General features: G+C 46.2%; 2 protein-coding genes across 13 annotated transcripts in view; one reads left to right on the top strand and one right to left on the bottom strand.

The window, feature by feature from the left end:
- Nucleotides 1-490: 490 nt before the first annotated feature.
- FAM234B (family with sequence similarity 234 member B) lies at nucleotides 491-21,890 on the top strand. Of its 2 annotated transcripts, none has more exons than XM_027453350.3 (13): nucleotides 491-695; nucleotides 6,151-6,543; nucleotides 7,485-7,583; nucleotides 9,517-9,705; nucleotides 11,218-11,348; nucleotides 12,026-12,173; nucleotides 12,532-12,673; nucleotides 13,335-13,478; nucleotides 16,836-16,917; nucleotides 17,144-17,299; nucleotides 17,910-18,027; nucleotides 19,173-19,399; nucleotides 19,802-21,890. In XM_027453350.3, the coding sequence occupies exons 1-13, from the start codon at nucleotides 659-661 to the stop codon at nucleotides 19,805-19,807; spliced, it is 1,872 nt and encodes a 623-aa protein (XP_027309151.1). In that variant the 5' UTR covers nucleotides 491-658; the 3' UTR covers nucleotides 19,808-21,890. The 2 variants fall into 2 exon arrangements, with proteins under 2 accessions (XP_027309151.1, XP_038032906.1); XM_038176978.2 differs by lacking the exon at nucleotides 491-695 and adding an exon at nucleotides 3,269-3,396.
- Nucleotides 21,827-25,864, bottom strand: part of GSG1 (germ cell associated 1) — a 16,835-nt gene continuing 12,797 nt past the window's right edge. For all 11 annotated transcript variants that reach the window (XM_072035769.1, XM_072035784.1, XM_072035765.1 and 8 more), the window contains 3 exons: nucleotides 24,521-24,673; nucleotides 24,077-24,188; nucleotides 21,827-23,023 (listed from right to left, as the gene is read on the bottom strand). In XM_072035769.1, the coding sequence (XP_071891870.1) occupies nucleotides 22,708-23,023; nucleotides 24,077-24,188; nucleotides 24,521-24,673 (581 nt within the window). In that variant the 3' untranslated portion in view covers nucleotides 21,827-22,707. The remainder of the gene's footprint in view (nucleotides 23,024-24,076; nucleotides 24,189-24,520; nucleotides 24,674-25,864) is intronic.

Here is a 25,864-nt window from a genome sequence, read left to right as displayed (position 1 = left end):
AATACCCTTCTCTTCTCTGACAAAACATTCAGTCTTGAGAGCTCTCATACAAATCATGGCTTGAAGAAGTGCTGGTGTCAGAAGGCCAATGTGTGGGGCTGGGAATCAGAGACCTGGAGCGTTATGGCTTTGGGGAAACCACAAAACCCTCCTTGCTCAAGTTCCCCATTGTGGGAAGGGGAGAGTTTACTCAGGAGCTTGCCTTAGGCTGTGGTGAAGATGGAGGAGAGTTCTGGAAAATGCCCGGGTGGTCATTTGTACAGTAATTAAAAAAAAAATAAATGTTGCAAAACAAAACCAAATGGCAAAATAAGCCTTCTCCCAACCAAACTGTTCCCAAGAATGTAGGCACGTGTTTGTACCAGGAACAACTCAAAGGACTGGCTCTTGCACTAACCACTTGGGACGAGGAGTGCAATTTCGCACGCATCTGTGCCCAGCACGCTGTGCGAGCCGCAGAAATGCGGGCTGCCCTTTGGCCACGGCTCAGTGCCGAAGGCTGGATCAAGCCTCGCAGCACCCCACAGGGCCGAAGAGCCCTGGTTTGGGTGAGACCGGGCCTGGCCTGGCAGAGACCCCCGGCAGAACTACATTCCCCAGCGTGCCGCAGGAGGGAGCAGGAGGCAGCGGGCGGCGCCTGCTCACTGCGCTCTCCACCATGGCCACGGTGCTGTCCCGGGCGCTGAAGCTGCCGGGTGAGGGGCTGCGGCCGCGGCCGGCCGGGAGGGAGCGCGGGGCAGGGCCGGGATGGGCCGGGGCGGGCCGGGGGCAGCCGCGCCCGGGGCCGGTCCTGCTCCTGCTCCCGGCGGCGGTGGGGAAGGGGCCGGGGCTGCGGGCGCTGTGGGGGCCTCCTGCGGGACTGGGGCTGGCTGCGGGGGGCGTAGGGCTCCAGGCAGCCTCGCAGGGCTCTGCCCGAGGCCCTCCTGCCGGTTTTACCCCAAAAAGGCAAAGGGCAGGGGTTGGGTACGTGTTGCTGAGCGTAGCCAGGTGGGTGTTCGGGGTCTGCCTCGCTCTTCTGCGTAGTTCCTGGCCGGAGATGTTGAGCGAGATGAAAGGATATGGGAACACAAGGGACTATTGTGCTGGGAGCTAGATCGTCCAAAGATAAGGCAGCCAGCAGCAGTCCAGCCATTCTCTTTGGCACGGATATTATGGGTTATCAGGGTACATTGCTAAACCACGCCTGGAGTTTGCTAGGTGCTGTTGAAAGGACTGGCAGGACTCTGCAGGGGATGCTGCCAAAGCACCTGGCTCCATTACCCCAATGGCAAGGTGCCTCGGTGCCCCTCCTGGCCACGTCTTGCCTTCAGAACAGCCATGGGACAGAGGCTCCTTCCCAAATCTGCACCCCAGTATGACCCCGCAGTGCCCCAATCCATGAGGCAGCATCCAGGGCAGGCGGTGCCTTCCTCCTCTGTTGGTCCAAGAAGGTGGCAGTAATGTCTGCAGGGCCCTTCCAGCCTGCCTTTGGTAACCCACAGCAGTGCTCAGTAGTTTTGTATTTACATCAGGCCTGTTTGGTCTCACACACAGATTCAGTTGCTACTCCATTTCTTCTTGGTTTCGTGAGACTGTTGTTCCTGGCAGCAGGAAAGAATCGATTTTACATGAAGTTTATTTAGGACAAATGCAAACTGGTGTGTGTGTCTATTGGTGTGTGACCACTGGGGAACTGTACAGTAACAAGGACAAATCTCACTTGGGATCTCTGGCACTAGCAAGAGCTATTTGAGATCTGCCATTGGGAGGCACTGATTTGGGAAAAGAGCACAGGCCTTGTAGCTGCAGTGAGGAAAATGGTTCTTGTATCAGTCCTTAGGTGAAACTGCATGAATCATACTTCGTTCATGTGGTTATCTCCTGAAAAATGCAGCTTTCAACAGCAGTGAAAAAAGCAGAAAGCCTATTGCTAGAGCTGTTTTTTCTGCTGCATCTCATTAAATTAATTACATCAATATGTGGCAACTTACTTCCCTACGGGCTGAGAGATATGTCTGCAGTACCCAATGACTGGTGCCTGCCAACTGCAAAAAAAACAAAAGAATAAACAGAAGCCTGAAGCGAGTACAAAGGATACTGGAACCAGTGTGTCATCGTTGGAATAATGCGCTGAAAACTGCACTTGTCTGAAGTCCAAGGTTTGCTCTTTTCACTCTAAAGTAGATGCAAAAAAAAGCATTTCCAGTAAGTCAAGAAAGAAAGAAATATGACAATTTAATAGCTTTCAAGGCATCAGCACTAGCAATGAATATTTCATTATGAGCAGGACCTGATTTAACACGGATCACCTCACAGGTGCCTCCTTTCCAAGCTGTAGCACAATTCATCTTTTCTTCTGTGGGAGGTCACATTCTACTGCTGCAGCAGTCACAAGAGCACCCTGTGCAAAAAGTGCTGTCAGACAAATGCATGGTGATTTTCAAATTCGTAAAGTGCATTTTGGAGTCCTACTGCCCTTGGAAGTTAACAAGCTTGGGGCATTTTCTCTCTCTTCTGCCTTGGAAAATCTTCTTCTTTGTTATTTGCTTTTTCTATCAGTGATTGAAAAAAAAAAAAAAAAAAAAAAAAAAAAAGGAGTATCATTACTGATAATTTATCCACAGACCACAACCAGCAGTTCCCCTGGTTGTTTGTAACCACAGGCCACTGACTGGGAACCTCTGTTTTATCATTAGTGTCATGAAAAAAAAAACACAAATACCAGTTAGGTGAGGTCAGAAGGGAAGCTGTTCATTAGCCACAGGTGAAAATGCAGATCAGTAGACAAGCTGACTGCTGAGGAAAGTACTGTCCCAGTAGAGTGGGTGCAAAGTTTATATACACTTAGGGACACTGTGCAAAAGGTAGATAACAGGATGTGAGTTACACAGGTCTATTACATGTCCAAGGCCCCAAAACTGCTGCAGGCTCATCTGGCGTCTGTTTTATTTAGTGCAGGATTGTGACAGTTACACATTGATTATTGTTTCAGGAGATAGGGTGAGATCAAGAAGAGTTTGATCAAGAAGCTGACTTATTTTTATTTGCACAGTGGAAAGTAGAAACTGCACAGGAATATTGGATTTTCTGAGAGCTGATCACTTAAAACAATGGCAGCTTTAGCAATCTCTCGATGGACAAACTGCCTTCCCCCTGCCTGAGCCTCAGAGCTGACCAGAAAGGAAAAAAATTGAGTCTGAAGTCAGTGAGCACTTCTTAGTAAATGATAATTCTCTAAATGATGTGAGAGTGGCCTTGTTTTCACAAATCCTACTGCTATTTAGGTCTCTCTGTACTTTTCTGTTTAAAAATCCTGGAGCAATCAGTGGAAACCTGGTGTGGCATCCTTCTTTCCCACGGCAAGTGACCTGAAACTCAGGTGAAGAGTCACATCCCTTCTGCTCTTTCTCCAGCCAGGTGAATGCAGAGTTACTTATTCATTGCACTGCAGAACAGCCTCAGGAGGCTGGGCTGAGCATGTGCATGCCAGATGTGTTCCCAAAGCACCGACAGATCGTTTGTTAGGGTATTTTTAGAGCAGTGGGAGATAAGCATGTGAATCCTCTGAGGTTAGATACACACTTGGGTTTCCTATGGACTAGGTGAGTGCACCAGCAGCCCGTGTTAAAGGGCGGTATCTTCTCTCCTTGTGACTTAAAAAAACCTCATCAGGGCATTTTATGCCTTGTAAGAATCTCAATTAATCTTTATTTACGTGTATAGTAGCTGTTTCCTAACATCTGACAAGCGGATTGGGATTCTTACCTGGTTCTCAGCAGGAACGGTGTTCCTGTCACAGAACCTCTGTGGTGGCTGACATGACTGTCCATGTTCCCAGCATCTCGGTCCCAGGCAGCACAAGGAGTGGGTGAGCCATAGTTTCAAGGTCCTTTCTGTTTCCTAGAGATCCAAAGCAAAACCATAGCAGATAAAGCTCATTCCTGCCAATACTTGTAGTTGCTCCAAGGATGAGCAACAGATTCTAGTCTTCTGGGTCCACTGCCTGGAATTAAAATAACTAAGGAAGTCACAGTCTATTTGAAGTGTGAGCATGCTGTTGTACTCAAAGTACACCAGGGTTCAAAATCGGGAGCAGTCTGGTTAACATCAGAACTGTCCACCTTTGACTTCCCAAGCCACATATTTGAAATACCATTTACTCTTGGGTCAGCAGCATTTACTTTTAATACCACTGTGACCTGGATCAAGCTGGCACATCTGGATTTGTAGTGTGATGCTGTAAATACCCTGCCAGTGAGTCCTCTGTGGAACTCCTTGGTTTTGCTGAATTCTCTTTTAGCAGTGTAGCACAATCCTACTGCATAGACGGCTGGGAAACTCACTGCTCACTCACTGCAACCTCCAAGCAGAGAGCTGTGTGCCACTGAGGTCAGGCCAAGACTTTCCCTGAAGTGCACACACTTTGAGTGCATGTTATTTGAGAGCAGAACTATGTCCAACAACGCAGTGTCTCACAAGGATACACAGTCCCATAGGAATGCAGTGCTTTTTAGCTGAGTGCTCTACCGCTTTTTCGAGTGGGTTTGTGCACCAGAGTGTTTTAATGGGAGTGCTACGTGGAAACACGTGGTTCAGAAAGGAAGGGTCTGATTTAGACGTATGATCTGTTTGGATATCTTTATTTTCCTCTGATCTGTATGGGTGGCTTGCCCTGGCTGCTCCTCTTACTGTGAGGCTTTTGACCTGTATTGGGATTGACTGTTTTTCTTAAATCTTAACTAAATGTTACAGTACCTGTTTAAGCGTGGGTCTGCCTTTTACAGGAAAACCAGAAGTAAGGCATATTATCTTATGCAGTAAGAATAACCATGAGAGTCCTTAAACTTACGCTCAGTAGAGCCTTTCTGTTATCTTAGTGTCTGAGAGTGGTTATAGCTTGTGTTTTTTCCCCCGTTACTTATGTCTTGCATGTATCCCTTCAAGCATCTCCAGGCACAAGTTAGCTCTTGTCTCAGGTCATCTTTAGGCAAAGGGAAATGAGATAGATACCTGGGATAACAAAATCCCAGCTTGGAATAAGAGAGAGAAAGAAACAGACCGAAACCCTTTAAACATCCAAGCAGTGGCCATGGCTCCGTGCCCAGCCCAGTGGCTGGGGGCAGCTCCCTGAGATGCGCTCCTGCACTCGTAGCTCAGAGCCTGAGGCTGTGTGATCTCGCCTGCCCCCATGACCAGATGGCCCTGGCCTTAAGCCAGCAGGTAGCACTGGGCTCTGCCCCTGCCCTCATCACATTCCCTGCGGCTGGCAAGGGCTTGGGGGAGAAGTCATCCATGTGTCAGGCTTCTGTGGTGCAGGGGCAGGAGCTGGGAAGGCTCCAAGAGCTTAACTAATTTCTTGTACCACCACCTGAAGGCATCAGCGCTATGGTGTTTATCTCAGCAAGGGTGGGCACAAGCTGTCAGCTGAGGTGGGAGCAGGAGCAGAGCAGGAGTGCTGGTTTCCCACTGTAGGGGCTGGCTGAGCCATGCAGAGAAGGTGGTGTCTCAAAGGAGCATCCCTGATCCCTTCAGACACCAGAATATACCGATCCAACAGGCCAAAATCACTTACTTTGCCCTAATCTTCACGGAGTTGATACCCATTTTTACCAGCAGCGCAGACAAACCTTTCACAGAGCTCCATCCCAGCTGAGACCCTTCAATCCCTCATGAAGCAGGACAGCAAATACACCACACCAGAAGGCAGCAGTGCTGCTTGGACCGGGCAGAAGAAGCAGGGGAAAAATGAGTTGCAGGTGATGCCCCCCTTGGGGGACATAGCCTACAAGTAAAGAGGGGCTGTGTTGGGATTAGGGTTTGGCAAATGCTAAAGGAGTTCAGTCTGAAGTCAAGAGAGTGTTGCAGTTTAGGTACTCAGAGGGCTAAGCATGATTCATGTCCATGCAGTTCACTACCAAACAGGAAAGTTTACATGCATACTTGTATCTATGTATGTGTATAGATATTACATATATATATGCCTTTATCTTGGGGAAGTAAACTGTTGGCATCACTTCTCCTGTAGCTCCTACTCCGAAACCTGGACAGACCCTGTCTTTTCTCTCACAGCTCTCACTAGGATCTCAGCTGGCTCACTGTAGCCTTTTCTCCACTGAAATCCTGAAAAAGCAAGGAGCTAATGCTTTATTGTCTGTCTCCGTCTCTCCTCAGGAAAGAAGAGCCCGGACCTCGGGGAGTACGATCCCCTCACTCAGGCTGATAGTGATGAAAGCGAAGATGACCTCGTACTCAACATACAGAAAAACGGGGGTGTCAAGAATGGAAAGAGCCCCCCTGAGGAGATGCAGGATCCTGACTCCGATGTGGAGGTTGGGATGACAAAGCAGCGCACATCAGAAAGCGCGCCTGAGGGTTATCCTGCAGAGGCGGCTGGGAGCTTGGAGCAGAAGGCTGCTCCCTCCCTCATGCCATACCTGCGCACAGCGGTCTTTTTGCTCACTGTGGTGATCTCGATGATTCTTGTTTTGGTGTGCGCCTTTCTCATTCCCTGTCCCCCTAGGGATTTGCATAACACCTGGAACCGCAACCTAGGTCAGGGAACAGGTGAGAAAGCCCCAGGAACAGCATCTGGCGTGGGGGAGGTGGCAGCTCCCAGGCTGGGCATCGGCGGGAGAGACCTATCTGGGAGAGCCAGCTCAGAGCAGAGACCCTTCCTCACCACTGCAGATGCTTCAAGGTAATAGACAGGCAGCTCTGTCCTGCTTGTTCTTCAAGCTGAGGCCTGCGAAATCTGGCACCAGTAGCTAACAGTACCACAAAATCTTGTTTCTGTCAACACCAAAAAGCATTTTGACTCTTCTCCCATCCTACCTTTTTGTCTGGATGGTGTGCTCTGTTTCAGATACAGATGGCCCAGCCCACCACCTTAAAACATAGTGCCTCCCTCTCTAGACCCTGGGTTGTACCAGCACCTCCACACTGAAGTGTGTGGGAGTGTTTGGGAAGAGACAGATAGAAATCTTTGTGTCTCCTGACTGGCTCAACTAACCTTATTTCTTTTGTCTTGCCCTGCTTGAATCTTTAAATCAACATTTGGGATCTTTTTGTCAACTTACACAGGCCACTGATAACATTTCCGAAGTATCTCCCATTCTGACCTCTGAAATAAAGTAACAGTAGTTTGTGAAATAATTTCTGCCAGGTCTAGATATGTCTCTCCCTCCTTGCTTTCTGCCCCTGGCTTCCAAATCTAAGCCCTTCATAAGATGTGTGTCTCCCACATCACCTCAGAAAGTGAAGTGGGAAACAGATATCTTTTTCTGTCGGTTCCTGTATTTTTCCCTTTCCTTCCTCTGTCTCAGATGCTACATTTCTGCCTTTCCATGCAGTGAAAGATCTAGCTGTGGTGGGAGCTGTCTGGCATTACTGCTTCCCTAGCAGACTCCATGAGTCTGTTTTTTGTGCCAGCCTTCTGCTCCCAGTGTGAAGAGTGGGCTGAGTGGCTGCTCTGTCAGCAGCGCGGTGGTTCTCTGTGACTGTTGCAGGTGGAGTGTTATCCCCACTGGAGCTGTGTGATGTGAACGGCGATGGGCTTCCTGACATCCTCATCGTCTTCACAGCCTTGATGAATGCCAGTGTCATGGGTAAGCACCACAGTTCCTTCCACTCCCCTTTCTGTACTTGTCAGTACAAACCTTGGTATATACATCTAGCACATGGGAAGAGTTTGTACCCCTACAAATCCACCTTGTTGTTTCTTTTATTAACATGGCTTCTGTTCTGTGACTGTGCTTTGTCATGCTGTTCATTATTTTCATTGCAAGCCTCTGCTCTCGTACCTGTTCTCAGCCAGTCAGTCATCCATTTCCTCTCGTTTCATCTTGGGGCAAGTCCATCTCTTTGCCCTGTACTTGTGCACACTTGGCTTGAGGGCAGAGATAAAAGCAATCAGAAAGCACCACACTACAAATAGCAATTAGAAATAAGGTGTTATTTTTCCCCCTTTGCTCCCTATCAAAGCTCTTAACTAAAAAGCTCTGTCTCTATACCTCCATTTTACAGATAGGGAGGTGGAAGCACAGAAAAGAGAAGCAGCTTGACAAAGATCATAGACAGGATTCAGTAGTAGCCTGGACTTTTTCTTGATCCATGATCTGGTCTTCTGGCCATTGCTAAGGGTAGCTGGCAATAGCAACGGTGATGACAGACTGACTGCTTGAGTGCTCTGATTCTTCTGAGCTAGCTCACTGCTTGCCAACAGGAGCATTATGGACGTTCTTCCCTGGAGCTGCTCTGATTCCATGTCTTCCCCGGGGCCAAAGAGGGCTGAACAAACTTCTTTTATTGCAGCGATTCTGTTGTTTTTAGAGCAGCGGCAGGTTGGTGTTGCAGGAAATAGCCCCACCTTGCTGCCTTTTTCCCCATGTCCCTCCATATCCCTACCAGGCTCCAAATGTTAATTCACGTACAATAAACTGGCTGATGGTGGGGAAGCTTCTGTGCTTGACTGTTTAGCAGGGATCACCCTTCTTCGTTCTGGTGGCTGCTTAGAATAGGATCTGGTGGACCAAGCTGTGACATTGTTAGATATTTAACCAGCTTATACACACAGCAGTTGTGAGCTGCATTAAAGAATTAGGTGTTCTAGATCCCTGCCAACCCAACGAAAAGAATTGATCCTTAGCATGAGCCATATGATTTTCAGTTTGAGAAGAGGGTAGGTTTAGATTTAGAGGGTGGGCTCAGACTTGGTTTTAGCCAGTGGCCCAGATACGCCCTCCATACGTAGTCAGGTCATGCTGAGTTTTGGCAGTAAGGCGGGAGCCAACAGGAACTGTTGTTATCTTGAAATGTATGGGAGTTCATCTTACGTTGTGGTATGAATGTCCAGGGTGGAGATTGCAGTAACCACAATTGTATCTGAGGAGAGGCTGAGCTAAAAGTTGTTGGCATTTAGAATCAGAGCCAACAGTCTATTGAAACAGCAGCATAGGACGCCTTTTCTCACTGTTATTTTGTGCTAACTGGTGAATTAGGAAAAGACCCTGAGTTACAACAATTTGTTGCATTCAGTCTGTTTTTCACAGCAACAACAAAAAAAGTTGGAAAACAAAGGAAGAAGATTGTCAGTCACTTTCTGGTGCCCCAGAATTACAGATAGCCCAGACCTTCCACATGAGGTGGCAGCTGCCTTGGGAGTCACTTAAGACATCTCCTCAGTGGTGTCCATTGGCTTAAGGAAGAGGGGATCGGAAGGGTCAGTCTGGTTTGACAGCAATGTGTTTCACACCAGGAAGTCAGCACAGCTCAGCAGGTTGTCCCCAAGAGGAGCTTGGTTTCTCTGTGCCCACCTGACCGCATTTCTTGCAGTGAGCTCAGGTCACTGCTAGGCTCTGCAGGCAGAGAGACTAATCCAAAGGGTGGGATCTGACCTTTACTTTAAGACAGTGTGGAGATAACTGGCTTGAGCCACTCAGCTTCAGGAGGTAGAGCTGGAACTTAAGCACAAGGACCAAAGACACTATGAAGATAGCCTTTGAAGCCAAGGGATTTCACTTTCTCTCCTGTCTCTTCCAGGTGTCTCTAGGCCATCTGTGACTGTGGTGGCCCTTTCTGGTATGAATGGCAGCACTCTATGGTCCATCCAGCTTCCAGAGGAGACCCGGAGTGTGCAGTGCAAAGGGTTGTCTCTGGGGGCACCAGGAGAGCCCACCTGCCTTGTGACAGGGACATCTAAATTCCTCAGCCTTCTCAGCGCTTCCACAGGTAAAGGCAATTACTAACATGTTAGAAAGATGCTGCTGCTTTTGCCTTTCCTTTGAAGGGCGAATAAGCACCAGTGATTCAGTGTTGGCACTTTGTGCTGGCTGTTGTCTAGTGACACACAGGAAAGAGTGAAAGCACTAATAAGTTTCTAGTTACAAAGGGTGAGAGAGACAGCAGACCATTGCCACTCTCTGGTAGCATCTCCATCCTACCATCTCAGAGCATTTCAAAGTGTTAATCTTACCTGTTGATCTGTAATAGCTACGTGGCATAAAGGACATGTAAGGTCTGTTTTCATCTACAATGATCTGTTAGTACAGCTCTGCACCTACGTAGCAGCACTGGGAAGCTGAGCACCAGATCAAGAAGTTACACAGAGACATATGCTACAGCTAGTAAACCATCAGAGAAATTAGGCCCATAGAAAAATTGATTAAATATGAATGAATATTGCATTTTTAATCGCATGGTCATGTGCATCTCCATTCTCTGATTGCTGCTTGTTCTGCCACATTAATTCACTGACAGAAATATTGATAGGTAACTATAGGAGAATGATTTTGGAATCAGAACAGAGGATGGAGAGAAACAAGAAACTTTGGGTGTAAGTGACAGATTCAGTCAATGAGCAGCAGTACTTACCTTTCAAATATTTTTAGGGACCAGATCATGTGCACAGCTCCGTGTTTGCATCATGAGGACCACAGGCTCTCTCCTTTACCAGCAGTAGCAGCTGTAATAATGTGCACTAGTGTTTGCAGGTCTGGCCTTTGGTTTCCTTTGTCATGCAAGGATGAACCATATCCTACACAGCAGTAGTAGCAGCAAAGCATTTTTAAACTGATTTGAAAAATGGAAGTGCTGGCAAAAGACTTACAAAGAAGTAAAAGCATCACATTCCATTTTGCCTTTTTTGGCGTTCATCTGCCAATTTGCAAATCAGGTTTTACTGAGTTTCCAGCTGGGTTCATGCTGGACTGCTGAACCATTTGACATCACGTCTGCTAACATGCTTTCACCCTGAGGTGGAGTGAGCATTCTATGCTGGAGTGGCTATTTGCTGCTGGGAATTTAACTGAAACACAGACTTGCACTTTGAATATCAGAACTGCCCATCTGTTCCCTTTCCTGGCATCCACCTACAGGCTTTACTGCTGACTGCTGTCCTGCAGACCAGCACTCCTATTTAGGTTCTCCTTCCAAGAGTGAACCTCAGATATTCCCTGCTGTTTCAGGAAGCTTGTTGGGCTCAGGTCTGTGTAGAGAGATGCAGAGAAGGAAGCACAGCAGGACGAAGGCATGTCTCAAAGCCAATCTGAAGAAATGCCAGGGGAAGAACTCTACTTCCCACTGCATGTTGTCCCAGTCTGAATGCTTTTCTTCCCTTTTCTCCAGGAATGGGGAAGACAAGCTCTCTTGTTCTGTCCTTCACATAGGTTTTGAGGAATTTGCTGGAGATGCCCACTGGTTCTCCAAGTGCTGCAGGTCTCTCTGGTCCTGTTCTTCCCACAGGCAAGACCATCTGGACACTGAACTCCATCCACCTCTCAGATGGGATCCTGGCTGCACCGGCTGCAACTCTTCCGGATGTAGATGGAGATGGCGTTAGAGATATTGTTGTTCTGGCTCTCAAAGAGACACAGGTACAGCATGTCCCTGCTACAGGTCTGAAAGGACCTTAACTGCTTAGAGGAAAAACAGGGACCCTTGATGTGGAAAGGTTATAACAGGCGATACAAGAGCTCCTAATTGTTGTTCCCTTAGATTTCTTTGAAAAACGCCTTCTTTCTTTCAGTGGCTCAGAGCAGTGAGATCAAGCAATAATGACACTACCTGCATTTCTTATCAACTGTGAATGAACAGAAGGGTCATTATTCACTCCTGGCTGAGACTTGAGAACTATCTTTTTCTGCTTGGTGAATGCTTGTTTTGAAGTGAGTGTTTAGCAGCATTGTAGGAAGTCATGTTGAGTTAGATCCCTGGAGAAAGGAGCACTCAGCTTATCCAGAGGCAATAAGTACTTGTGTGATGAATTTAAGTGCAGATTTCCTCTATGCTCACATCCCCGTGATTCTAGCATTGCTGTTGTTAGAGGAGTCCGTTTCTTTGAAGTCCCTTCCATCTTTGATGCTTTTGCAGACAAGAGAAAACCATGAATGTAAGACTCCCAGGAAGCCAAACTGAGCAGAGACGCCACTAGTTAGACCTTGCTGTGGACGGAAAAGGCAGCAGAGCTTCATGCTGTGGGCACCAGGAAAGATTCTGAGAGTACAAATGCATGAAATCACTGCCAGAAATCTCTACATCTCTCTCTTTGCAGCCTGATGTGTTTTTCGTCTTGGTGTCAGGAAAGACCGGGTCTGCTTTGGGTGGGCCTGTGAAGTACAGCATCAATGGAGAAGGGAAAGTGATTGGTCCTCAAGTCCATATCACCAGCCGGGGAGCCATCTATATCCTGTTTGGTTTTGGTAAGACACACCTAGCCTCTCCAATACTTCCCCTTACTGAGAAAACATTTATTTTACCAGAAGTGGCTCAGAGAGTGCCTGGGTTGTCTGCTCCATGCTTTGCAATGTAAAATCTGGAAGTAGACAGCATGAGAGAGTCTCACTGCCATGATGTGAAAGAGTAACAGTGCCTGGAATATCTTGGAGTTTCCCAAAGCCAGCTCTACCAGTGGCACATCATTCCAAGGAACTTTCAGCTCTTTTTTTGCCTTCTACTTCATGTAGCCTTTTACCACAGCTACAGTGGTCCAAAAGACCCTCTGTACTACCACACAATTTACCTTTGCAGGCATGACTTCATTTTTACTCTTCCTGGCAGGTAATGTCCAAGCAGTTGCCCTGAGGGATATCTTTACCCAAGCCAGAAACCGGGACAGCTTTCCTGCAATGCTGCAGCAGGAGGAGCCAGAGTGGGAAAAACGAAGATCTGTAAACCTGTCAGAGCTCATTGACATTTACAGGTAGGAGATAAACTGGTCATCTTGCTTCTGCTGGAAGAGGTAGTGGAGGGTGAGTGCCTTTTAGTGCTCCTAGACACGTTCCCTGCTACTTCAGTGTTGTCTTTCATTGCCTCCTTGATAACAGCACTCTAGAGTACATTGTTTCCTCCCTGTCCTGTGGTTGTCCTAGGAAAAGAAATACAAAGTATGATAAAATGGACTCTTTTGCTTCTTCTGCTCCTTGTACCTTTCTTCTGCCTCCTGTGCATTTCTGGAGGAAAAAACGTAGTGTTTCCTGCTAATAGAGTCCTTTTGGGAAGCCCAGTCCCTGTACAGCATTGTGGGCCAGGATTTCACAGCCCCTTCTCCGTTACTGGCAAATTGTGGTCAGGGTCAGCCCAGTTAGGAATAAAGGGAAGGAACAAATGTGAGCCTCCACAGTCTGTGCTTTTTATAGTAACTCAAGATGTTCAGAAGAGCCCAGACCTGAATTTAGCCTGCTTATTTAGCCTGCTTAGAAACCCACAACAGGAAGCTAAGTTCCATCAGTGGGGAAAAGATGGGCTTCTCCAAGAATAGTTCAAATTTTAGGTAGCATGAATTGTTATGTGGACAAGCAGGTAATGCTGAGATGCGGGAATACAAGCCTAGGAATCTTCTCTCTGCTTTCCATTTGTCCCAGTGGGGGTGTTGAATTCCTGCAGATGATGAAGACACCTGACACAAACTGCAGCAACCTGCTCATCACCAGCAAAGAGGGCTTGATCCTGCTACAGGGACAGGACCTGGAGCCCCGTTGGACTCTGGAAATGCAGAATATCAGCAGGTTACGTACTGGGAACATTTTTCTTTCCTATATCTTTCTGTTCTATTTCCTGCCTTTCACCTTCAAGCACATGTTTTCCTTGGAAAGCAATCAAGTCCAAAAAAAACAAAGTCCACAGGGAAATCTAAGAACTGGGGGCATGTGGATACATTGCTGAGAAAACAAGGAGGGCCAAGAAAGCAAAGAGCAGAAGGCATGAAATCTTTTGAGCTGTGTGCTCACTTATGAAGGGCTTGATTCAGATACCCAGCACTGATGTCATGACTGCTGTGGCACTGAAGCTCAGGGGACTACCGGTGGGGACTACAGCCCATCTGCTGTCCGCAGCTGCCACTTGCCAGCTCAGTGGAGAGGAGCAGGTGCATTAGCGTGTTAGCATCCAAGTCTTTATAGAAGGTGTCTGAATATGTCCCACAGATACTAACATTCCTTGAAAGCTGACAGTCATCACTCTGATGGCAGTCAGTCTATACTAAATGTAAACCTTAAAACAATATTGCTCATCTTCTTATTTCACACATGTAAATTAAGCAATTTGCTAGATCTAATAAATTGATGATAACCAGCAATTTCAGATTGCTCTGTATTAAATGTATGCAAAGGACAGTTGGACACAGTTCAAGGAAATTATGTTGGAAACAGATTGTTTGCTCTGCTGTCTGGAGGAAAGAAAGCAGCTCTCGTTGCAGTGTTACCTCTCAGCTCAGTGTTACCTGTCAAGAGCATCTTGAGGGCTGGTGGGTGACATAAGCAGTGGCTTTAGGGAATGGCTTATGGCTAGATCATCTTGCTGTGGGGAAAGGTGGTGGAGTAAAAGTATTTTTGGCCTAGAGTCTGCAGATTTCTGGATGTGTCTGGAATCTAGTTCAAAGAGTAAATACGTGCTGACTAAACAAAACCAGTTCAAAGAAGCTGTAAAAGCAGGAATACTGAAGAAATTTCTAAACGGAAAAATTGTAGGGGGTTCAGAACCAAGAAGGGTTGAAAACTGCTTTTCCTGTTCAACTCTCAGAATCACAGAATAATTGAGAATAGAAGGCACCTCTGAAGATTATCTAATCCAACCCTTCTCAAGCAGGTTCAGCTACACCGGGTTGCTCTGGGCTGTGTGCAGTTGCGTTTTAAATAGCTGTGAGGATGGAGACTTTGCAACCTCTCTGGGCAACTTGTATTTCAGGTTGCTGCACTCCAGCCATGTTTTTTCTGTTTCTGTGACATCCCAAGGGACAGAGTACAGTATGTGTACAGAAGCTGCCAGATAGGTCATTGAAAAATAATGAAAGCTATTCTTATTCAAGGCCACTGTGCTAAAGTCCTGGTCTGTCTGTTTTCTCAGAGTTAAGGGAGATAAAATCTAGTAGGTTGAATATAGTGTGCATTAATTTAAGATGGTATTTTTTATAGGACTTAGAGGTTCTGCCTAAGCAACACAGGGTGGGGAACCAATTCAGTTCAGAGGCGTCACAAGGGATTCAAACAGTCCCAAACTGTGATTATGTGATGCTGTGAAACCCGGGTCATCATCAGCTGTAGTCTACAGAACCAGCTGAGAGCTCCCCTTTACTTGGGTAAACCTGCCTCAAGCTCCATCTTGCTCCAGCCAAGCTGACTAACTCCAGCCTTTTGGGAGCATTCTCTGATAAAAACAGCCTGGCTGTTACAAGTGTGCTGCATTTCCAAAGAGCTTTTGACAAGATCCCTGGAAGACCATAAAGGAGAACCAGTAGTCATAAAACAAGAGTGAAGTTCAGAGACCATGAAATTGAGTAAGTAGTTGAAAATTGTGTTGTAAATGGATGTTTCAGATGAGAGAGGATTAATAGCAGGTTGCTGCGGGGATTACTGTTGGGCAGGAGTAATTACCAGCCTTCTGGTTCATTTGAGAAAGTGCCCGTGGGATTTTTCAGTTGATGGTAGCATCTGAAATACATTTGCTTGTCTACGTTCAGTTTGTAGGATCAGTCACTGACTGTAGCCCTAAAGGGACATGAGATGTGTCATCTCAGGAGAGAGTTTAAGTTAATGCCCATAGGATAGAACTACCTACTACTTCTTTTTGGTACAGGAGAGTTTTCAAGCTATGGGAGTATTCCAAAATACTGCCTTGGAAGCATTGGTTGTGGTTGCCAAAGGTGTCTGTAAAGTGAATTACATCGTTTGAAGCATTAAGTATACATAGTGAAGCCACTGCTGTACTGTGGCATTGCTGTTCAGGAGTCATTCTAGTCTGCACATTTTAAAGTGAAAGCTAAAAAATTTGGAGAAAAGGGCTGGAAAAGTGCTTTAGCATGGAAGATTGAAGTTAGTGGGCTTAGATGATCAAAGAGAAGCCTGAGAGGTGAGTTCATATGGGCATATAAGTCACAGGAACTAACAGATATTTTAATCTTGCCATAGCAAGAACAAGTGCCTTAGAGCAGAAGCCACTCATGTTCAAGAAAATGAAAATGCAGGCATGTTTCTATGGATGGGATTAATCATTAGAACTGACTGCCACAAGAAGTGATGAATTTATCTCCTCTTTGTATTTTTGTAGCAAGCCTCAGGGCTGGGTAGATCTAGTCAGACTCAGCCTACTGATACTTGCTTAATTGGATGAAATAGAGTAATCTGTCATAAATAAGAGGAGGGAGGGCATGGTGTGATCATCTCACCCTAAAATATATGATTCTGTGGTTTAAAGGAATCATTTATGCTTCTTAGAGCCTTATGTCCAACTGTGCTGAATTTAAGAAAGGCAGAGCTGAGACTCAGAAAGCCAAAGGCAAGTAAGACAGTTCGAAAAGAGGTACAATGGGAGATTCAAGTAGTAGTGTTATGTTGCCTGGAAGGGAAAGGATGGGAGGGGGCTTCATTTGAACTCCTGAAGGTTATAAAAAGGCTTGTAAAATCACCAACAGTAAGAAAGCAAGGATTCATGGGCTGACATTAATGATGGGTATGTTAAGAGCAACTTTACACAGCTGAGGCAGGCTGGGACATTCACTTTGAGCAGGAGGTCAAATCTGCTGATGAATTTTGAAAGGGTTAGGAATTTTTTTATGACCATAACAAAACTGTATGGGTTCTCATGCTAAGGAAAGGGTCATAGAGTCTTGGGTCATAGACAGCCCTGCAAGAGTTGGCCCCAACATAGACAACTCTGAAGAATGGCTAACAAGCACAATGAGCTGCTTGATCATTTTTCACTTTTCTGATCCACCAACAAATGATTCCTGCCTGTAAGAACAGTTCTCAGTGGATGAAAGATTTTACTTAGTATTACAAATCCTGTCTCTGTAAAAGGCAGAATGTACTATGAAAGCAATTCCTGCTTTTCTGACGTAGGGCTGAATGTTTCTTTGTCCAAATTTACAGCCAGCCTGTGCTGGGTTACTTCAGTGCTGATCAAACTCTGGACTTCATGCTGCAAGCACAGACTGGAGACGGGAAAAAAAAGGTAAAACAAGAGGAGGCAAAGAGGGCAGTAGCAACACAGTGAGGGAGGCTGGGTTGGAAGGGGCAGTCATTCCCTACTCCTGGCTGTTCCCATTTCTGTGGCTGGCACTGGTCACTGTGTGGCCAGTCATGGCAGGGAACAGCACAGGCCGTGCCAGTGGAAGGAGACTCCTGTTATGATGATACCTGAACAGCCACTGAAGCTATATCTCTTTCCCTGTCTTGAGGTGGTGGTGATAGATGGCAAATCTGGCATCCCTGTTTGGAACCAGGAACTCCCATGGCAGAAGCAGCAACTTGATGCACTGTCAGTCATGACTTTGGACAAGAAATCTGTTTTCCTCTTCTGGGCTGATGAAGCACAGCCTGTGTTACAAAGTCTGGTGAGCAACCATACTTTCTTCATTTTTAGGCTTGTCTGTGAGACACACGCAATTTCTCTTTTATTCCTAATGCAATTTGACCTTAAACATACTATATGAGACTGCCAGGAACATCTTTTCTTCTTGGTTTGACACTCAGACCTCTCTGAGCCTGCACACAGGAGCTTATATGTGATTTCTCCTCCAAAAAGTTTCATTGACTTAAAACTCATTTGTTTAAAACCAAAATTTTCTGTGTGAATTTCACTTTTTTTTTCTGCAACATTGAGATTTTCTTACTGCGAATTTGTTCCCAGCCCCTGAGAGCTTCTTCTCAGCATGCAGGCACACAACTCAGCATGGAAACTCCAACTTCCAGACTGTAGCTTGGTCCATCAGGATGGCTTTCGTAGAGCCAAATCTCAACTTTAACAAATGTAGTCTGGGGAGCAAATTCTGTTCCAGAAAGAAAATTTTCCAGGCTTTCAGCTCCACAAAACCATTATTTTTTTGATTCTCTGAACCAAATGAAGTTAGTGCAGTGTCAGAAAACTTCTCTATTTCTTTGGTAACGCTAGATTGCTTTTTGCTAGCCATCTGTAACATTTTTGTCTGCCTTTCATTCCAACAGCAACCTGGTCCCAGATCTGAACGCCCAGGGCTGCACCACCTTTATCTCCTCCATCCTGTTTTCCCTACAGTCCTTTTGGACCTCACCAATGCAACAGATAAAGTCATTGCTTCAGCAAGTGAGTACAAATGGAGGAGAGACTGCACAGGCTAAAAGAAATAAGAGGAAGGGAGAGTTCGCTATGAGAAACAATGTGGTCTCATTTTGCCTACAGTAAATGTGTGTGGTCCACCACACATAAGCCAGAGATGGGAAGTCACGTTGCTGTTCCTCCTGAAGGAAGGTCCTGTCCAACCTCTACTTTGTAAATAAAAGACCCACCAAGTTTCATTTACACGTTTAAAAATGGGAAAGTTGGAGTTTGATTTCACGCATGTTTTGTACCAGAGAAGTTCCCTTACTTTCCATGGAGCTTTTTATTTAAGGCAGTGCATGAAGAATCACTATGGTACTTCTTTGTTACCTCAGATACACTTCTGCCTTTGTTGGCTGTGTTCTGCTCTCTGAGATAGCAGCTATGTTGCTGTTTCCACTTTCTTTTTGAAAGTGAGAATCCAAAATATTTAAATGTGTGTTTTTAAGGAACAGTGGATCTAGATTTATTGTCTATACAAGATCATACAATCCCTGTTGGATTTCCTTGCTTTTCTACAGTAGTTTAATCAACAGCCAACTTGTTGGGCATGACAGGATGTGGATTAAAAAATCAGTTCATGTAGGACTGAGTCCAGTTGACCAGGAAGCAGGGAGAAGATGCTACATAGCAGTATGTTTAATCACAGTTGTATCAAAAAACACAGCTTGGTCAAAAATAAATAGAAATCATTTTAGAGGGGTTTATTAGAAACTGGGATTTCTGAGATCTGTACAGATCATTCTGTGGTGGCTGGAGTGAACTGACTTGCCCATGCCTTACCAATTTCCCATTCTGTAGAGGTAACAATATCTGCTAATAGGAGTGGGAAGGAATGCTCTATTCAGGTGAACTGCATTAATTAAATATGTACATCTCATATGTCAAACTCAAACCAGCACCTGGAACCAAAAACTTCCATTTCTGATTTCCTTTTCAGTTTATTTACACAGAAATTTTTTAACTTAAAATTGTTTGCCCTAATGAACACATGAGCATGCAATTGGAAAATCAGAATATACCCTCAGTCCAGTGGATGTTTTGTCTGAGTAAAGAGGAGGGTTTCTTTTGGGAGAAGCATAATCATTTACTCCTTGCCAATATTTTCTCTCTCTTTTCTGATGGGCCAGTTGGAATTAACGATCTCCAGAAGGATGCATTTCACATCACTGTGACAACAACTGCAACCTCTGAAAAACAGCCAGGATTTCTCTCAGTCAGCAAGCTGGGTTTAAAGTGGGCCATGATGACTCAAGGTCGAATGGTGTGGCTAAAGGACTCCACCACTCCCAAAATCAGCCGTGGAGAAGTGAGGCGATTTCTTGCCCGGCTAAAATTTGTTGACTTTCCTCACAAGGTGAGATTGTGCAGGATTCTTTGATGAAATCCAGGTTGTTGAGGACGTCTGATCTCTTCTGTACAAGCACATTTAGGTGCTCTTTATAGGGTGGGATGCAGATTGACTGCAAGGTGACCACCTGCCCCTTTGGGCATAAGCTGGCCAGAGTATGAGGCCAAGCTGTAATTTTGACAATTGGACAAGGAGAGGGATCTTAAAAAGAGCCAGGGATGGTAATCATAAGGGACTGAGGGAATGGATAAGTAGAACAGAAATCCCTTGTTTTGACATGGGCAAACATCAATCCTCTCTTCAGTGGTGCCCAGGTTCAGTTGCTCTCCCATGAAGTACCAGTTCTATCTACCAGACTGGATGATAATGGATTTTGGCTTTGTTTTTTGTTTCCCTTTCCTTTTGCAGCTCTAGCCTAGTGGTTCCTCAGATTTTGGCTGGACCTATGGCCTGCATGGGGAATAGAGGAAGCTGCTCTGTGGATCTTCAGGAAAACTGCTGTGTAGAGGGAATGGGGGCTAAAAGCACTTCCCCTTTCTTCAGCTCTGGGGAATGCTGCTGGAGGCAGGTTTGTCCTAGGCAAACCTGTCCTGTACCAGAGGAACCTTGTTCAGCGTCTCCCCCTCCATAATGCTGTTCTTGCATGCTTCCTTCCAGGTAACATGGAAATGTGAATTTAGAGCTTATATACATACATATATATACAACTAGGTTATATGGAAAACTATTGTTTTCCAGTTATATATATATGTATGTATCAATTTATACAATACACGTATATTTTTTGTATGTTTAATTTATGAACAGATGTAGGACACTCCTTTTTATGTCCAAACAGTATTCCCAGGCAGACAAACAAGCTCTAGGCCTAAGGTGGGCTATGATGACTCGAGGCAAATGGTGTGGGTAAAGGACACATCTATTTTAATGTTTATATTTTTGGAAAGAAGCCTCCGTCTGGCTCCTGCAGGCCAAGTCTTGTCTACAACCTTTCCTGTGCTCTCAGTCCTCTTCTCCATTCTGTTGCCAACCTCACAAAAAAAACTCTTTTGCTGAACTCCCTGATCTAGAGAAAGTAGGCTGCAACAGCATTTCCCAGCCTTTGCACTTGTGTATTTTTTTTCCCAGTCCCAAGTTCAAAACAAGTTAATGTGGGTGACGTAGAAGCAAAAGGTTCATATCTCAGTTCTACCTCCTGTTCATCCATCCTTAAGCTTTTTATGAACCTGAAGTGTCACTGCAATGTCATACTGCAGTCCAGTGGGCTGAGTTCCCCCTTGAAAAGCATTGCAGCCCTTTTGGGATAGACTCCCAGCAGATCCCTGCTGGAACTATGAAGATCACAATAGATCCAGTTGCAGAGAAGCTGATTCTCACTACTGCTTCAGGTTTTGGAGGCTCAGACAGAGAAGCAGAGATGGAAAGCTTTTCTGTGCACTTGACCCATATTCTGGGCTCAGCTTGACCATTCTCCTGCCAGCCCAGCTCTATGTGTAGTTCCAGAAAGAGCAGACTGCCCCCAGGGCAGGTTTGCTCTCAGTACATTTAGTGCTTTGAACTGTGCCTCTGAGTGTTCCATCAGTCTCCCGCGTTGTAGTTGCAGAGCATCTACATGAAGCTTCCTGCGACAGAAATGACCATGTATAAATTGGCCACTTTGGTGCCCTGGTAGCTCCCAACAATGCAGGACAACAGCATGTTGCCTGTTTTGCAAACATACCTTTCTAGGCCTGACCGTTGCCATTAGGCAGAACCAGGCTGAGGTGAGAACTGCAATGGCTCTTCTGCCCTCCTGCTGGCATGTAACCCTTCCTGCCTCCCTGCACTTTCCTCCGAGTGGTGAGGTGATGGCAGGACTTTGATCCTTCCTCCACATGGGCACAGCTACCATGGGTTTACTCTCCAGGGCTCTTGACACCTCTTCTTGCGATGTCACCCTTTCTTCTCCCTCACTGCATCTATGTGCAAAGCTTCCAGGATAGCTCTTCAGGATTAGCTGCAAACCCCAGGGCTGGTCCTTGGGCCCTTCTCTCCTAATGTCAGACCCTGAAAACAGTTTGTATATGTTTAATGGTATTTTTGTGTAAATAGCTTTGTATATATTAGCACAACTGTAGCAACAGCTCTAGGCCTGGGATTTTCCTCCAGACAGAGGTTAGTATTTATAATATTCAGTTAGTTAATACAGATGCATAATAGGGACTAAAACCGTGAGGATCAGTAACATATGAAGATTATACAGGAGTGCACCTTTCCTCCTGTCTAGCCACCACCTTGCTGGGAAAGGTGAGGCATCTGTTATCTGTAGTTACTCTCCTGAGGTTCTTCCCGAGAGAACTGATACTTGAGTGCAGTGACACTAGCTCCTCCATAATGTGAATTCACCCCACCCGCACACACACGTCCCCACTGTGAATAAAGAGTCTGTCTGTATATTGTTGGGAAAATGTATTTGAACTGTGAACCGCAGTGGAGCAAATAAATACTGTGTACAGCATCAGTGTGTCATATGAGCCACCATTTCACTTTTGAGGGATTACGAGTTTGCTTGATATGGGGCCTGTTGGCATTATTTTTACAGTAGGGGAAAAGGGGTCTGGTATAAAGAAACAAAAAAAAGGAAAAAGTCCAGATGAGTCTTAAAGGTTGTGGGGAAGCACAGTAGAAAGACAGGAAAGTATCTCAGGATAGGAGCTGGAGGGGGCAAAACAAGGAGGGAGTATTTATGGGAGTCGTTACAGATAGGAAAGAGAAAGAGAGAGATGTTTGGGAGCAACCCCCCATTCTTCAGCAGCACTTTTAACCTGGGGGTGGGGAGAGGTGACAGGGCCTGGAAATGAGGAATAAATAGTGTTCAGAGAAGACTGCAGCAAATCAGTATGGGCACCCATGCCCAACTCTGAACCAAGGGGGCTTGCTGGAGTGACAGTGTGACACCACCCAAAGAGGCCCAGCACTACAATTTGCCAGCTGGATTGCACTGAATGTATCTATGCCGTAGTGCAGTACTGTTGGGATTAGGACACCTGCCTCAATTCTGTCAGAGAATGCTTGTATACAGCTGGCACCAACAACATCTACCCCCATTTTCATCCTTCCCAGCTGAGGACACCCTTCAAGCTGTGGTCAGAGAGGACCCACATTGCTCCTGTTGGCACTGCCATTGCTCTGTCCCAGTGCCCACTTTTTCTTCTCACTCCCCGAACATTAGAGGAAGGAAGAGCTCTCCATGAACTTGCTAATAGTGGTGTTGGTGTTTGGTTCAGAGCTTTTTGCCTCCCAAACCCCACTGCTCTGCCCCAGTGCATTGATCCTTAACAGCGATCTTCCCCGATGGTCTGCCCCAAGACCTCATCCAGCTCCAGCTCTGGTTCTCGCTGTAGCACTTTCTGCTGCAGCTCAGAGTAGAAGTCAACTCCCTCAGACACCGAGTGGAGGGGCTTGTCTCGGGGCTCGTAGTAGCTGCTTATTTGCTGTTGTATGAAGTACTGCTGGTGCTGAGGCTGATCCTTGAAGCTCGCTTCGTAGCCCTTGATGTGGTTCCGTTTGAACTCCAGCACTGTCTTGGTGTAGGTGTTGAGAGTGGTGACAGCAGAGGCCATGCAGCAGGTAAAGGAGGCCCAGGCCATGCTACAGGAGAGAAAGAAGAATAACATACGCCATGAACTGAACTGCATGCACCTTGATATACCCCGATTTGCCAGGTAGAAGCTGCTGGGCAAATGATCTAGCTGCTGAACTAGAAAGACTAGAGGTGTCAGGCTCATAACATTACAGTGCTTCACTGTTATCCCACCACCAATCCTTCTCCTTAGTCATGGGTTAAACACTGGTCATCCTTGACACTGGGAGGAAGGGCTATGGGGAAAATAAAAAGGGCAACAGGAAAGTCTATCAGAGCAGGGCAGCATGGCTTGGAAGCAAGCTCTGTAAAGCTGGGCCGCTTGGTGTCTTCCCAGACACAAGGCATATGTATCTGAGCATAATCAGATGGCCATGCTGACACTTGATGTCCACAGCTGGCACATGACAGTGGAGCATTCAAGTCTTAAAAATCAACTGGCCACCATCAGTACAGCATTGCAAACAAGAGTCTGTACCTTCCACGGACATAGCAGGCCTCATCCAACTGTTTTTCAAGTCAATTGTGGTATATCAGCTGTGTCATTCTTTAGCCTTCAGAGAAAACAATCCTGAGCCACCGGCTTTTTATATCTGCTCTTCCTGGTTCTAGTGTCCAAATCTTTAACCATGTGTGACAGGAACAGGCCTTTTGGACCTTGCTCAGTGAAGATGTCAAACCAACATGCAATTTTATTTAAATGGCAGAAAAGCAAGGTATGTTTGAGAGCAACATCACAGGTGTGACCATGGCCTCCATACACAGGGAAGAGCTGAGACTAAACAGGGCAAACCAGCACAGGGACAGGCCTGATTAGTCAGCAGGTTAGAAGTAATTGTTGAGGTGTGACTCCATTGTTTTACGAGTCCTTGGTAACTACTCATTTAAGTAACTCAGTAACTATTTGTTAAAGCAGGGAATGAGGCAAAGGCAGGAGATTTAGCAGTGTGAGAACTATGGTACACCTGTCTTTGGAAGCACAAACAGTCTAGAAGAAGAGAGTTTTGCCGAGGTATGGTATGGCTGAAGACCAAGTGAAGATGGTTTTAGAGCTCACATACTAGAAAGCCCAGCCGTAGTCCCATGAGTGTGGTCTCCAGTCCTCTGGTCCCAGATTAACCGTGGCTTGGAAGACTTGAGTGTACATCATGTGTGCCACCATCCCAAGGAGACCTGATGGGAGAAGACAAGAAAGAAAGGAAGTTATGGAAGGAGCCTGAGCTGCACTTTTCAGCCTTGTGTGAGAGGGGGCATTCCTGCTGCTGTGCATGGCCAGAAGCTGGAACACCACCTCTGCAGGGCTGCACCTACACCATCATCTCCTTGCAGTTCCCCATCACTGTTTCTCCCTGCTCATGTTCTCTTCAGCCACATGCTTTTTACTGCCCTTTTCACTTTGATTCTCATCAGCTGAGGTGAGTGAATGTGAGAGACTCTGTGTTTTATGTGTTTTTTTTCTGCCCACATGTACCTGTTGCTGCCGTGCCTTAGGGTAACACACTTACCTGACAGCACTGAGGAGACAGCAGCAAAGGCATTGAGCTTCAGACCACAGACAGGATTGCCAGTATGCAGCATTTCCACCATCAGGAGGATGAAGCTGATGAGCAGCAGGCTGATGTACAGCATCTCTGACCCCAGTGACAGCCACAGGATTCCTGCCAGGAATCAGAAACCCCTCATATCAATGCCAGGTGGCTTGTTTGAGGGAGAGTACTCCCCCTTCACAACCCAAACCTGAAAGGATGTCTGTTGGAAAGAAAGGAGAGAAGGAAAACAACCAGCCCCCAACAGCAATCCTCCCAGCTTGTGAGCAAGGGCTTGAAAGATGCTGAAGGGGACAGAGAATCTGCCACAGAAGATGGCTTGACTGCAAAAGATGAGAGGACCTAAAACAGCTATCTGTATATAAGCCAGCGTTATTCACAAACAGCGATGAAGAAGCCATGGGAGGACAGACGGAGGCAATACCACTGAGTATTAGCACAAGACCTAGCAGTCATAGGCAGGCCGCAAACATCTCAGCTGGACGTTGAAATGTTCTTACCCATTAGTGCAGTGACATACAGAGCAGATTTATAATCACAACAGTGGAACAAAATTAATTTCAATCTGGAGCTCATCTGGTTAAGAAAAGAACTGCATGGTACATCCATGGTGATAGCTGGGACCTGGGGCTCTGGAATTCACAAAGCCCCAGGCAGGCCTGTATTTCTCACTGAAACCCCAATTAAATTGAAAATGCATTCCTGGGGGTGGATACCCAGCTAGAACAGTAACATTCATCACCCGCCCTGCTGCTTAAATGGAGAGCAGGTAAGGTTCGTGCTGGGTTTATCAGTGGGACACGAGTGATAGCACAGTTCTTAGCACGGCTCACTGTGTGCCAGGACTTGGAGCTGAACAGGGAAAGGCACTCTAACGCTGGGCTCTGGAAGGGTGTGGGAGTCACTGAAAAAGGCAAATGAAGAAGCACTGTGGGCACTACTGTTAGCAACCGTTAATGGCCTTAGAGGAGCCATTCCACTGGGGAAAACAAATGTGAAGAAAACCCTCATTACTGGGGTACTGACTCGACTCCTTAGCATCATTAGTCCCATGGAGTCACCCAGCTCTTCAACAGCAACTGATGGGACGCATTCCCAGCTTAGAGGAGCTGCTCCGCAGGCCCGGGCCATCCTGAGGTGATGCTGTGTGCAGGAGGGGGTGAAGGCAACTGATGGAGCTGTTACACTGGGAGTGTTGCTCACAGTGATCTTCCAATTAATTTTGAAGAGGTCAGTGTCGTACACAACAGGGACTTTCTTTCAGATTTGTGTTGAAATGAGGCAAGGAGCAGTAGGAGGAGT

This window comes from Anas platyrhynchos, chromosome 1 (assembly GCF_047663525.1).
Source record: "Anas platyrhynchos isolate ZD024472 breed Pekin duck chromosome 1, IASCAAS_PekinDuck_T2T, whole genome shotgun sequence".
Taxonomy (NCBI): domain Eukaryota; kingdom Metazoa; phylum Chordata; class Aves; order Anseriformes; family Anatidae; genus Anas; species Anas platyrhynchos.
The sequence above is the reverse complement of the archived record's forward strand: the minus strand, read 5'-3'. Positions and strand labels throughout refer to the sequence as shown.